Source organism: Erpetoichthys calabaricus, chromosome 2 (assembly GCF_900747795.2).
Source record: "Erpetoichthys calabaricus chromosome 2, fErpCal1.3, whole genome shotgun sequence".
NCBI lineage: Eukaryota > Metazoa > Chordata > Cladistia > Polypteriformes > Polypteridae > Erpetoichthys > Erpetoichthys calabaricus.
In genome coordinates this window covers 90,219,950-90,235,067 of record NC_041395.2, presented here as the reverse complement: position 1 = coordinate 90,235,067, position 15,118 = coordinate 90,219,950, and the positions used below count along the sequence as shown (strand labels likewise).

At 37.4% G+C, this 15,118-nt stretch overlaps 1 protein-coding gene across 2 annotated transcripts in view; it reads left to right on the top strand.

The window, feature by feature from the left end:
* Nucleotides 1-15,118, top strand: part of LOC114645293 (uncharacterized) — a 180,093-nt gene that overhangs the window by 39,754 nt on the left and 125,221 nt on the right. Inside the window, exons 5-7 of one of the 2 annotated variants that reach the window (XM_051922972.1) lie at nucleotides 1,887-1,982; nucleotides 9,046-9,150; nucleotides 14,169-14,243. In XM_051922972.1, coding sequence (XP_051778932.1) covers nucleotides 1,887-1,982; nucleotides 9,046-9,150; nucleotides 14,169-14,243 — 276 coding nt within the window. Of the gene's footprint in view, nucleotides 1-1,886; nucleotides 1,983-9,042; nucleotides 9,151-14,168; nucleotides 14,244-15,118 lie in introns of both variants that reach the window. The other variant, XM_051922971.1, reaches the window with a different exon arrangement.

Here is a 15,118-nt window from a genome sequence, read left to right as displayed (position 1 = left end):
GACAACCTAACTTAAGTTAAAAGCAGAATGTCATTTAGTTTAAAGACAACTGCAGAAGCTTTTTCCTGTCACTCACAAAATATATTATTTTGCAGTAATTATTGATTGTGTTATTTTACAATAGTACAGTATTGTGTTACTAGAATTGTGTTATAAGAATTATCTGAGAAATACATTTTCAGGATATGGCAAATAGATGGCAGTGTTGGAGTTACCAAATTAACAAGAATAAATATAACACATGCGATTATATTTTACATGAATATTACAATAAACACTTAGTACACCATCCATTTTTAAGTACAAATTTATTGTCACATATGGGTAAACATGCAACAAAAAGATCATTAACTGATTGATGATTACAATGTGGCTGATGGTGACTGGCGCTGTTGCCACACACTTCCAGACTCCTAGGTTCATCATTATTTTTATTACATTTGCATTTTCTCCTCATTTTAGTGTGGGTTTTCACAGATTACCTACATCCAACGTCATGCCCTCCATCAACATACATTTCAGGAATTATATGTAAGCAAACTCCATTAAACCAGGCTGCATAACTGCATAATGTTATTGGTTGGTTGTGATTTTTTTTTACATCATTAGAAATGCATAAACATAACTGATTACCTGTACCACTGTCACAGTAATGAATTACATATTTTTAATGCGTCTTTTTCCTCTATGTGCTCCAAAAATGCTTTAGTCAGGTTGCAACAGTATGGACATTGCGCACTGGAAGCATTTAATTTGTCTGAAAAACATACTGATAAAATGAAAGAGAGAAAAAAACAGCCCGCAAAATAATAACAAAAAATGGATAACCATATACATTACAAGGGAAAGCTTTGATTGAAAGGCTTCGCTTCTGTCAGAGCAATGAAAGAATAGGCAGGAAATGTAGCAATTAGCTAGCCTAAAAAATAGCACATTCAACTTGCCAGAAGTTTGTTTTTGTTATTCTCCTAGAAGCACTGGACAATTCTTCTCTAGAAACGTGACAGCGAGACATTAGTCCATGAGGTGCAGGCAACTGGCTTGTGAAGGGAATGTACGTGAGGGATGGGGTTGGGGACAGACCCGTGAATGTGTGACAATGGCCAATGAGAGTCATACATAACAGTAAAGTACACTCAATGCTCCAACTCCTGTTGCTTTTCCGTATCCCCAACAAGCTGTTCTAGATGGCCACTCCACCCCTGTTGGTTACTGTCCATTTTAAAATTCCTTCATTTTCCACCTGTTAATTTGACTAATTTTTACCCATTCTATTTTATTGAGGTACTCTCACAGGCATAATTCAGTACTTCATACTCACAAATGGTCCCATTCTAGCAATGAAGAGTGTGCTGAAAACAAAGGGAATTTTCATTTTTAGGTAGAGGAGAAAGTGCAGGCACATCACATAATTTCATCTCTTAGAATTTGCAGGTGTTTATTATTTTGGAATACAAAGAAGTAAAGAATTGTAATGACTATTGACAAGATCTCTTCTATTTAGTTTAGTTCCTTTTCTTTACTTCTACTTACCTGGGTGTATTCCTGGCAGCAGTATATATAAACCAGGAGACCACTAGAACAAACAGTTTCAGTCTTTTTTTGGGTCAGTTACAAACTTGTCCACACACAAACGCGTACAAAGGCAAATTAGTTTCCTGTCAGCTTGACATATAATTTGAGGCAGAAAAGGAAACCATATTCCTGCATAGAAACTAATGTGAACAGGTAAAGAATGAACAAGCTTCTCACAGCTTATTGCAGACCAAATGTGAACCAGGAAAATCTGTACAACCAGCAAAGTTATTTATGTTATGAAGTGTTGTAATTCTTGGCAAACAAATTAAAAATATATCTTAATTATTTTTATTTATGATTATTTGCAGCACAAAGTAAGATGGGCTACTACTGTTTCTATGTAAACATTTCCATTCCCCATATACTCATGGCTTTTGCTTTTGTCCTATTGGGCATTCTAGAAGGTAAGTCTTATTGTCAGAATTTTCTTTACAAAATGTAAATGCAAATGCTAGATTCCCAGGTGCTTATTAATAACTGTAGAACTTGACTGCTTTTATTTGACTTTTTAGAGTCTAGAGCAGTGTTCCTTAAATTTCTTTTTCTGTCTTTGAGACTCAAAATCACCATCATAAGTCATCCCTGAGTAAAAGCTTGAAGTGGCATGTGAAGCATTTGAGCTTCTACTAGAGCAGGCTTAAATCTTGAACAAGAATCAAGGACAGTCTTTTTCCATCTATTGAATTAAATTTGTACACTTCTTACAATCACTTTTATTGATTTTAAATTATTATACTCTGGTTTGTGAATGTCATGTGTTTTTCTGGCATACATCCACATGGCAAAACTCTATTTGGTAGTAAGAAAAATGAATAAATAATAATAATAATGCTAACAATACAAATAGTTTTTATTATTCTTATCAAGACACTCAAAAACTGAAACTTATTCCTGTGGCTTAAAAAATTATTTCTCAAAAGTACTGCGTTATCTCGCTAAGGTATTACCTGCTTGCTGCCGGTATCACACACGCGTATCTAGTAACAGCTAGTTGAGAGGATGAGAGAGAAAATCAGCATGTATTTGGTGTACAAAAAAATGACAACAACTGAACAGGTGTTACATGTTTATTCCAACATGTTCTGAGGATTAACCTTAGCTTACCCAGTTTAGTAGTACAAGCTATGATTATTTCAGCAACACTAGGTGAAAGGCAGTAAGCAAACATGTTGGATGCTGCACTGTTCTTTGCAGGACACATCTGCATACCCAAGGACAAAAGCATGTGCAGCATGCAATCCACTAACAGAAACCCACAAATAAACAAAAAATCACTTCATTTTTAATACAATTATTTACCATAGATACCACTTTGAAACAGGGTGATCTGGTGGCGCAGCAGCTAGTGTTTTTATCTGAAATCTTTGGTGGCTCAAATTAAATTCCTACACATTTGATGTGTTTTCATGAGTCGAATGCAATATATGAATGTGTCCAGTAAAAAAGGATACCGCTGCTTCCTGTACCGCCCATGTAGGAGAGTATTTGAACTGATCATAAAGTTAAGTAATAATCAGTTTTTCCTGTGGAAATGGCAGTAATTAATTAAAACAGAGACACCAAATTAAAGTACTAATTTTTAGGATTTCTATGTTTGCCCAACCAGGGACACCAAATATATGTATAAAATGGTATATGGATGTCATAAAAAGAAATTATTGATGTTAATCAATCAGTTAATTAATAATCAGCTTTTCACCTTGGTAATACCAGCTAATTAAATATTTGGTTATTGACACCCACTTTATTTTCCTTACCTTTCTGTGTAAGAGCGGATTTCTGGCCATAAGTATATCAAGGTAACTGAAGCACACTCATTTAAGAAACAGGATAATGCAATTTATTAATAAATACAAGGATTCAAAAGCTATCATAACTGAATATGTATCAACATGGAAGGCAGGACACAAAACTGATTACACAAACATACAACACAAAACAAGCTGGCTGTTAACTGGTTATTTAGAGTTCTAATTTATCTTGGCACATAAAAACAGTTTTACAATATCAAGTCTTTAAGGATGTTGTGTGGAGTTATGTGTTGTTTCTCCAGGTTCAAATGGAGGACTCTTCTTGCGTTGGAGTGTACTCTTTCTCTTTACTATGTGGTCCTTTGTACTTGGTGTTCTGTGATGTTGCTTTACTCAGATTGCTGTTAAACTGTTTGCTGTGTCTTCTGCAACTTCATAGGAAAAAGTGTTACTCTTTCAGGAACAAGAGTGTAGGTGCTGAAGTTCCCTTCTTGAAATAATAACTGCTTCTCTGTGTTCTCAGACTGGGCTCAGTCACTGGCAATAGCTTGATTGGCAGAGTAGACCTTAGAGCTAGTTCAGGGCATCCAGCCCCAAGACTCTATTAGAGTGTAGCTTCCAGGCCAAAGAAAGTTTGTGAGCTCTTGTGCTGTGCAGAAAGTGGATGGTTTCTCACCTCCAAAAAGAGCAGATTGTTAGCCTTTAACTCCTCAAGAGAACAAACGAGGTGACTGCAACTAGTTCTGAAGGAAGGTGTAACCTCTACTATTGGATTAAAGTCACTTCCGGCTGCAGATCCTGTGCCTTGTTATAGGAAAGTTATTTTGTTCATCACACCTAGACACAGCTAAGTTTTTGGTTACATGCCTAAGATGAACGTCAATTTGGGCATCTTATTGTCTGAAGGAACCTCTGCAAAGGTATCAGCTCAACTCCATTTTATACCTTTGTTATCAGATGAACTATAGGGCTGACCAGAGTATTGGTATATGCTGAAGTTCTAGAAAGTTGATTCTGTTCATCTGGGCATAGTTTTTTTCCGATACGTTTCATCACTCAACAGGGGAAAGTCCCGAGGCTTTGGAAAACATTTTGCATCACCCCAGTCCCAAAGGTATCACGTCCTGGTGAGCTGAATGACTTCCGGCCTGTCGCTCAAACATCACATGTGATGAAGACCATGGAGCGGCTGCTGCTTCACCATCTGAGGCCACAGGTCCAACACGCCCTCGACCCTCTGTAGTTCGCATAGCAGGAGAAGGTGGGAGCGGAAGATGCCATCATCTATATGCTACATCGATCCCTCTCCCACTTGGACAGAGGCAGTGGCGCTGTAAGAATTATGTTTCTAGACTTCTCTAGCGCCTTCAACACCATCCAACCTCTGCTCCTTAGGGAGAAGCTGACAGAGATGGGAGTAGATTCATACCTGGTGGCATGGATCGTGGACTATCTTACAAACAGACCTCAGTATGTGCGTCTCGGGAATTGCAGATCTGACATTGTGGTCAGCAACACAGGAGCGCCGCAGGGGACTGTACTTTCTCCGGTCCTATTCAGCCTATATACATCGGACTTCCAATATAACTCGGAGTCCTGCCACGTGCAAAAGTTTGCTGACGACACTGCTATCGTGGGCTACATCAGGAGTGGGCAGGAGGAGGAGTATAGAAAACCTCATCAAGGACTTTGTTAAATGGTGCGACTTAAACCACCTACAACTGAACACCAGCAAAACCAGGGAACTGGTGGTGGATTTTAGGAGACCCAGGCCCCTCATGGACCCCGTGATCATCAGAGGTGACTGTGTGCAGAGGGTGCAGACCTATAAATACCTGGGAGTGCAGCTGGACGATAAATTGGACTGGACTGCCAATACTGATTATCTGTGCAAGAAAGGACAGAGCCGCCTGTACTTCCTTAGAAGACTGGCATTCTTCAACATCTGCAGTAAGATGCTGCAGATGTTCTATCAGATGGTTGTGGCAAGTGCCCTCTTCTACGCAGTGGTGTGCTGGGGAGGCAGCATTAAGAAGAAGGATGCCTCACGCCTGGACAAACTGGTGAGGAAGGCAGGCTCTATTGTTGGCATAGAGCTGGACGGTTTGACATCCGTAGCAGAGCAACGGGCACTCAGCAGGCTCCTATCAATTATGGAGAATCCACTACATCCATTAAACAGTGTCATCTCCAGACAGAGGAGCAGTTTCTATCTATCTATCTATCTATCTATCTATCTATCTATCTATCTATCTATCTATCTATCTATCTATCTATCTATCTATCTATCTATCTATCTATCTATCTATCTATCTATCTATCTATCTATCTATCTATCTATCTATCTATCTATCTATCTATCTATCATCCAAGTGACTTCCTCAGTCTCAGTTGACTGCAGGTTTCTCCAACCTTATGAACAGTACCTTGGCCTAATGATCGAACTAGCACCATTAACTAAACAATGGGCCATGTGATCAATGATATGCAAATTGTCCATTGATCAACGGCCATGAGTACCTGCTGCGGTGATTGCAGCCATTCCCCAACTCTCTGTGAATGGTACTCATGGCCATTGATCAATGGACAATTTGCATATCATTGATCACACGGCCCATTGTTCGTTAATGGTGCTAGTTCTATCATTAGGCCAAGGTACTGTTTACAAGGTTGGAGAAACCTGCAGTCAACTGAGACTGAAGAAGACACTTGGATGAGTGATGAAACGTATCGGAAAAAAACTATTTCCAGATGAACAGAATCAACTTTCTAGAATTTCCTTACCTGGATTATAGAGCATGCATCGAGATGTATAAGCTGAAGCTTAGCCATTCTTTCAGGAATTCAGGTTGGGCAGGGTGGGCAGCTGAATTTCTGTATCCCTGTTTAATTTGCTGTCTTAGCAGACCTTTTGTGCCACTAAATGCCTGTAGAACTGACAATGCCCATTTTGTCCTACAGTCTCGTGCTACAAAAATAGGCTGGGCAAATTTTCACAGTTTATACAGATTGTTGAAGTTGAGGCAATATAGAGTAGGTGTGAATGAGTGAGTGTGTACTTGTTAGGGAAAGTAGGTTTATTTAAAGTTTATTTGTGGCTTATTTATTTGCCTGTTGTTTTGTATTATAGGATTATTTGTTTTAGCACTATTAATCGGCTAATTAAATTTTTAAAGTTTTGATTAATTTAAGACCAAATAAATGTTTAGTTTGCATATTGCAAAGGGATGTTTGATTAGCCTGGGTGATACTAGAAGTGGTAGTTTGGGTTTTGTACCCATCTGGTACAAGCCTGGTTTTATGGGTCAAACTAGTTTTAAGTGTGTTTTGTGTGGTGTTTGTTTTGTTTTACTGTTATACTTGTTTTGTATGTTTTTTTTTTATTTTTTTATATTTTACTAAACACCTTTTACTCACCTATCCTATGTTTGCTAGGTGGTGCTTGGATTGAAACATTTAATTATCCTAATAACTATGGCTGATTAGACCCCTAGGGTAATGGTCAAACTTGTCATAATTGACTATACTTTTTATTAGTAACTAAACAATTTGTATTTTTTAGAGATTGTAATTATATTTTAATGAGCCCAGTAATTGAAGCATCCGATCTTAATTGGTTAAGACCTGTGTGGGGAAAGAGCTTGATTGTTAGTAGGTTACCTTCCTCCAATAAACTAGGGGTGGCATAGTCCTTTTAACTTGATGCCCTCCTGGAGGCTACATAAAGAAAACTTTCAACAAGACCTTGAATTAAAACTGATGTTTAAGCACATACAATGTATGTAAGCATTACCAAAAAATATGAAACCCTGAAACAAAATCATTTACATTTAATAACCTTAAAGTATAATAAAAATTCTACGTTTGTTAAAAGCTGGAAGAGGGTGGATGCTATTTAATTCACAGCACATAGACTAAATGTATTTTGCTCCTGACAATGATCTTCCTCAGTTAATCACACTCGCTGAATCCAATCATTCCAAATGTTCACAGGGAGAATGTGCAGACTCCATGCAGACCCTGACTAAACTAGTAATCAAACTTGTGCTCCTCGTGTTTTGCCCTCCACTCCAACAATGTTAAAACAACTATACTAAATTTAGTAAACTTTACCCTGAATAAAACTAAAGCTATACCTATAACATCTGATCAGTTCTTATTACTTGACAGTTCACAGCATGCATACTGAGTTTCTGTCATTAGCTGTTACTAAATGACAGCACATGCATAGTAATACTGTGCACATATGTTTGCAAAATAATGCAATAATTTCTTTTTGATTGACAAGAAATAAACTTCCTTACTCAAGGACACATTACAAGATAAAGCCATTAACTATGTTACTATACATGGTAGCAACACTGTAGCTATTTACACCATGAAAGGTATATCATTTTTTTTGTTTTGTTTTTTCTGTCCTCCCTGGCCAGTAGACCTTACTTTTATTCTATGTTAATTAATGTTACCTAATTTTAATTCTTATTTATTTTGTCTTTTTTCTCTTTCTTCATCATGTAAAGCACTTTGAGCTACATTATTTGTATGAAAATGTGCTCTATAAATAAATGTTGTTGTTGTTGTTAACACCCAGAGAGCTTCTTTCAATGTTTTAGTAGTTGAATAGTCTAAAGGTTCTAATAGTGAATTTTTGATAGTGAGACTCATGGGTCTAATTTTAATTCTAAGTTCGAGGCAAGGTAATAATACTCACTGAGCAGGATGCTGGAGAAAGGTGATATGTGTTGATTAGCACATGCAAGTAAGAATTTTATTGTACTCTGTACATGTAACATCATTAACTCAATGAAGCTATTAACCAACATAACACAGTGCACCCAGGTGGATCAAAGGCTAATCAACTCATTTCTTTTGTTTTCTTTCATCCGTAACTGCATAGGAATAAGTTTAGTATTTCTCAAGTCATTTTATTTCTTCACAAACATGGTATATATGCATTTGCCATCCAAAATTGTGCTCTAAAGTTAAGCATTTTGTATATATTAAAAAAAAAATACATAGCCACTCCTGGTTTTAAAGAGGAACCTTATGGCCTAAATTGGCCTAAACCATAACACCATTAACATATTACTGAGAAGAATAAAGGGTTAACACATTTTACGAGTGCACCCACAGTGGCATAAAAAAACATTTCGGTCAATTTCTTTTATTATGTTTTCTTTATTGATGGATATTTTCAACATAGTATTTATTACATTTTCAGGTTTGATATGTAGTCAGTTATGTTTTTTCACATTCCTCTTACAAATTCTTGTTATCTCATAAGCTCCATGCATCCTATTTCATGGTAGAAAATAGTGCTCAAATAGATTAAGAAATTTATTAGTGATACTTTTATTTTGTTTACATAATGAAAAACAGTTGTTTCGTAAATGTTGCATCTATAGGGTTTTTATTGTGTTTCCACATGCTTTCTTTGCTTTAAATGCACAAGACTATAGAATTAGTGTGCATGCAATCCTGCTAGCCAGTTAAAGATTGTAAGAATAAAACAACTTTTACATTGTTTTAAGGACAATTTTAGTCTGATGTACTCTTCACCAATTTACTTATATCCACTCAGACGTGTCATGCATTGCAACTAAATCTAGGCATGAAATAATGTAAGCAGCAATTAGTTTTATTTAGATGTTGTGAAATTTTCACAAAATGAATTTTATTTTGTTTATTTTGTTATAAATTTTCTCATTTTCAGAAGGTAATTGGGCTGAGACTGTGCTATGTATAACTACAAATCTGCTGAGAGTTGTGCTCCTTTTCTTAATTGTATCGGATAAACTGAGAGCACTGGGACTGTGTCAAGGTAAACTTATTTAGAAATCTTCATAATGATATAACACTGATTTATTGATTAGTTCAATGACTTGTTTTTAAGACTAAAGTTGTATAGAAAAAGTAAGAATTATGCTTTTAAAATACAATATTCTGTGAATAATACAGCGTAGTTGCCATGATTGATGTGGCCAACAGGAGGCAAATATTTGAATTACTGATGTGTATACAAGGTCATTCCAAAAATAAAATAAACTTAAAAAAACATTTATTAGTATGTTTGCAACTTAATCAAACTTGTCTTCTTCAAAGTATTGCCTTGCTCTGCTCATACACTGCTTCCAATGATTTTTCCATTTCTGGAACACATCCTGGAACTCATTTTGTGGAATGCCACGTAGATCCTGTAGCAATTTGTTTTTGTGTCTCTTCTATTGTTTGGAACTGGAGAATTTTCAGGCTGCATTTTAACTTCAGGAATGAAAAAATGTCCTCAGTGGCCAATTCTGGGGAGTAGGGCCAGAGTTGAGAGTAGGCTGTGGGACTAGAGTTATCTCATGCTTTGCCAAAATTTCATGGATAAGGAATGATGAGTGAAAGACAATCAACGTTTGATCAAACCTGACTTTTTTTTTGGTCATGGCAATGATTTTCCCACCGAATTTAATGATCTAACAACTTCTGACTTAATGTGACAGTTCACTTTTTGCTCATCTGTCAAGAGATGTTAACACATTTTGCAGTGATCTTTTACTGATTCCTACTTGTTCAAAAACCCGTATAATGGATTTTGGTTCCATGCTTATTCACTTACTTACCATAATATAATAATATATGCATTCACCAACTTTTGGTAAAGCTGTAAATCCACTGGATTTCCAAATGGAACATAAGGACTTTTGTTATAATCACAAAGTTATACTCCAAAGGTCATTTGGGTTTTTGGTGGTTGGGTTTGGAATCTGTTTGCTACATTAGATGTGAGCTTTTTTCAGTGCATTAACCATAAAGGCTACACCAATCAGTGTCAGAATCTTTTTGTTCTCACTAATAGCTCTGCATCCTGATAGTGCATCCATACTTTCCTATCCTCTAAAACCACAGATGGCATGAAACAGGACCTAAAAAATATAATGTTCACTTAAAATGTTAGCATTGACAACAACAACAAAAAAATGTTCATGGTTGTATTGCTCCACAGCAGAAAACTGCTTCAGTATTTATTAGTATTAATGAGTGAAAAGCAAAACGACACATTTCAATCACCTGGGCATATAAAATGACATGAATTAAATGAACTGGAAACTCTTTTTTTTGCTGAAATAGTAAAATTTACAACCATTCCCACATATTTTTAGGGATGTGTAAATATTTGGAAATGGCAAGAAGCATAAAGGTTTATTACAAAACTGTCCACATCAGCAGTAAGAATATTTTTCCTTGTAACTGTAAAAAGTTACAGCCCACCCATCCATCCATCCTCTTCCGCTTATCCGAGATCGGGTTGCGGGGGCAGCAGCTTGAGCAGAGATGCCCAGACTTCCCTCTCCCCGGCCACTTCTACTAGGTCTTCTGGGGGAATCCCGAGGCGTTCCCAGGTCAGCCGAGAGACATAGTCCCTCCAGCATATCCTGGGTCTCCCCCGGGCCCTCCTCCCGGTTAGACGTGCTCGGAACACCTCACCAGAGAGGCGTCTAGGAGGCATCCTGATCAAATTCCTGAGCCACTTCATCTGACTCCTCTCAATGCAGAGGAGCAGTGGCTCTACTCTGAGTTCCTCCCGGATGACTGAGCTTCACAGCCTATCTTTAAGGGATAGCCCAGACATCCTGCGGAGGAAACTCATTTCAGCCGCTTGTATTCGAGATCTCGTTCTTTCGGTCACTACCCACAGCTCATGATCATAGGTGAGGGTAGGAACATAGATCGACCGGTAAATTGAGAGCCTTACAGCTCAGCTCCTTTTTCGCCACGACAGACTGATGCAGAGCCCGCATCACTGCGGACGCCGCACTGATCCGCCTATCAATCTCCCGCTCCATTCTTCCCTCACTTGTGAACAAGACCCCAAGATACTTGAACTCCTCCACTTGAGGCAGGATCTCGCTCCCAACTCTGAGTGGGCACTCCACCCTTTTCCGGCTGAGGACCATAATCTCGGATTTGGAGGTGCCGTTTCCCATCCCAGCCGCTTCACAGTCGGCTGTGAACCGATCTAGTGAGAGCTGAAGATCACGGCCTGATGAAGCAAACAGGAGAACATCATCTGCAAAAAGTAGTGACCCAATCCTGAGCCCTCCAAACCAGACCCCCTCAACACCCTGGCTGCGCCTAGAAATTCTGTCCATAAAAGTTATGAACAGAATCGGTGACAAAGGGCAGCCCTGGCGGAGTCCAACTCTTACCAGAAACGGGTTCGACTTACTGCCAGCAATGCGGACCAAGCTCTGACACCGGTTGTGCAGGGACCGAACAACCCTTATCAGGGGCCCGGTACCCCATATTCTTGGAGCACCCCCAACAGGATTCCCCAAGGGACACGGTCGAACAACTTTTCCAAGTCCACAAAACACATGTAGATATGTATATATATATATATATATATATATATATATATATATATACTGATTGTAATGATAATTGACATGATCAGCTCATTGTAAAACTATTCACATCAGCAGCTCCCGCAACAATCAAGGTGCAAGGTAATGTCCTAACAAAGGGAATACAAAATGATGACGATCATTAAAATACAAGATGACCAAAACACACCCAAAAAAAAAAATTATAACTTATAAAGAAAATTAATAGAATAGAAGACACTGAAGATGTCAGCTTATTGGTCGTTATAAGCAGATCAGATTTAAGACACATTTAAAATGGCATCCAGTCTGGATGCCTTATACATATTGACTACAAAAACAAAGAAGGATGAATCATGTGGTGCTGTAGACAATCGAAAAGTGGGCTGCTTGTTGTGGTGGTCAAAAAGGGCATAAAAACCATTATGTTGGTTTGGGAGGGAAAATGAAGATTACCCTGAGGCTAGGGATCTGCACTGACAATCGGAAGGTTGCCAGTTCGAATCCCGTAAATGCCAAAAAGGAACTCTGCTCTGTTGGGCCCTTAAGCAAGGCCCTTAACCTGCAATTGCTGAGTGTTTTGAGTAGTGAGAAAAGCGCTATATAAATGCAAAGAATTATTATTATTATTATTACTCTGGATTAGGTTTCTCACTATGCAATAACCTATCTCTACCTCTGTTCTGGTGTTTCCTCCTGAATCTCTCTAAGGGACATTGGCAAGATCTGCTAGTGCTTTACTCCAATCCAGATTAAATAAAACCTCAAGTTTAGCAACCTTAAATTTATTTGTTGCTTTTCTGATTGTGATATTTTTCTGTACAATTTTGCATTTTGTACTAGATATTTAGCTATTTTTCTTGTATCATCAATTCTATTCATTTTTTCAATTTTTAAGATTTTGTTGTCTTTTGTACTTAGTGCTTATACTGGTCCAACAAGTGCTGCCAAAGTAGTGTTTGATAATTTATTTTTAGCATTGAAGTAAACAGTTTTAGACCATTCTCTAACTGCATGTCTCTGTTGTCCTGCACTGCTGCTACTGCAGCAGCTAACGCATCAGTAGTGTGCTCTGCCTTGTGCTTCAAAGGAATGTTATGAGATGAGTCACACACATTTCTGGCCAGTGTGCATTGTGGGATATGGCCGGCCTGTCATCCCGGCCAACACCCCCAGGCCACCAGATGGAGCTCTCCCTGTGGCATGGAGGTGCCTCGGATACCAGCAGGGAATCATGGACGATGGAGTTTTCCTTTACAGCCCTGCTGGATACCACAAGGGTCAACAGAGGACGCTGCAGGAAGGCCCAGAGAGTTGTTTGTGCCCTATAACCCGGAAGTACGTCGTAAGCAAGGCGACGAGGGAAATGACGTGCTTCTGGGATGAAGAAAAGGACTTTTTATCTGACCCGGAAGAGATAAGGAATCACATGGACCTGTAGGATTGGAACCACTTCCGGGTCAGGGGATATAAAAGGACTATGGGAAATCCCAGACACCGAGCTGAGTTGGGAGGCAGGGTGGCTAAGCCTCTGGGAGAGTGGAGGATTGATTATTGTAGTGATTATTGATTTATTTGAGTATTGTGGAGTAGAGGGTGCTTTGTGCACATTTATTATTATAATAAATAACATTTTGGAGTTTTATCTAGTGTCTGGCGTGGTGTCTGAGGGTTCAAGGGGTCACGGGGACCCATAATCTGTCACAGCATGTTTGAAATAACTGGTTCTCACATTTTATTTTAAATGAACATACAGAGCATCTCATTTCTTCACCTTTGGTATGCTAGCCACAGGTACAGTAATTGGCACATTGTTTGAGTTATGTTTACATTTTTACTTGCTGTGACTGTGTAGGACAGTACAGGTTCGCTTCCAGATACTATGATGGTCCTCCCATAACTCTATAACGTGCAGGCTTTTCTTTTTTATTGATGTTAGTGACTTTCTCATTATCTAAAATTAATGAAAAAATATTTACAATTTTATTTCTTGGTCTGTTTGCAGCGTTCACTCAGCAGATGCTATTTATAGGATGAACTATTTTGATACATATTCTTTTTCTTAATGTGCTATTTTTGGTTGTAAGTGGTAAACCTTTTTACAACATCCATTTGGTCCATTATCAAACTCTCTCAATCCAAATCACACAGCCTGTTCTAGTTTATTCTGAAAACAAACTTAGATTGGGTATCAGTTGAATACAAAGCACTCTTGCACGCATTTAACATGAATATCTTTGGGATGTGAGGAAATCTTTTGTAGGTATTTACTGTAAGTATAAATATATCATTATAAAATGATAATGATTTTGCCAGTAGATTCAAAGATATGACTTTACTGAAATAAATTGACTAGTATCTGATAAAATAACAGACTTTACATTTATGCTACTACACATACAGTATCATAATATGCTTAATCACTGATTTGAAGCAGATAACATGGTAAATTGTTTGTTTCTTTCAGGAATATGTTTCCGAGAACTTACAAGAAATGTATTTGTCATTAATATAATCATTATTGAAACAGTAATGGTGGCAAGTAAGTATTGTGTGCTTTCTTTTATTGAATATTGTTAATGTTATATTATATAATGTTAATGTTATGTAATAATATATCCCTGTTCATCCCATCTATTCCAGTTCAGGGTTAAAGAGGACAGCAGCCATAAATTACCCCTAGCAGCACACTTGTCAGAATATTTTGACAATAATGTGGTTTAATATACAGCATTTGATGGTATAGCTATCTGCATTTCATCACTTAAAAACATTATTCAATATTTATTCATACAAGTAACATATATAATTCTGCAGGCATCTGTCATGAAGGAATTGATTGAATAACTTTATCTTTAAAACCACTTCTATATTTTTAACATTTATCATGGGAATTGAGCATGATGTTTTTTTAAACTAGAATTGATATGTTTATATAACAAAGTGACTCTAACTAGAAATACAGGTAGCAAAGTTGATAAAAGCTTTATGTTATAATGTTATGGTGATGAATATGAACTCAAATTTTGTTTTTTTTCTCACTATCTACTGCATATTTGTTTTTTCTTTTGTTACAGTATACTTAAATTTTGGCATATGAGTTTAAGTGAATAATAACAGTAATTAGTGTTAAAGGAGCATGCAGTGTTACTCTTATGTTTGTTGACTGTAGACGGCTGTACAGTATATATGCAGTAGTATAGTCTATGGAATACAATAATGAAAGAAATTAACATACAGTAAGTTTGCACCAATTTCACATTTAGTGTGGCTCTGCTTTATATTTATAGTATACGTTCTTAAAAGGTTGGTTAATTTTATATAACTGGATACAGTTGGAAATATTATGTTCAGCAGAATTATACTATCAGTGCTAGCTTTTGCTGTGGTTACTTGAAATAATCTTCACACTCATAT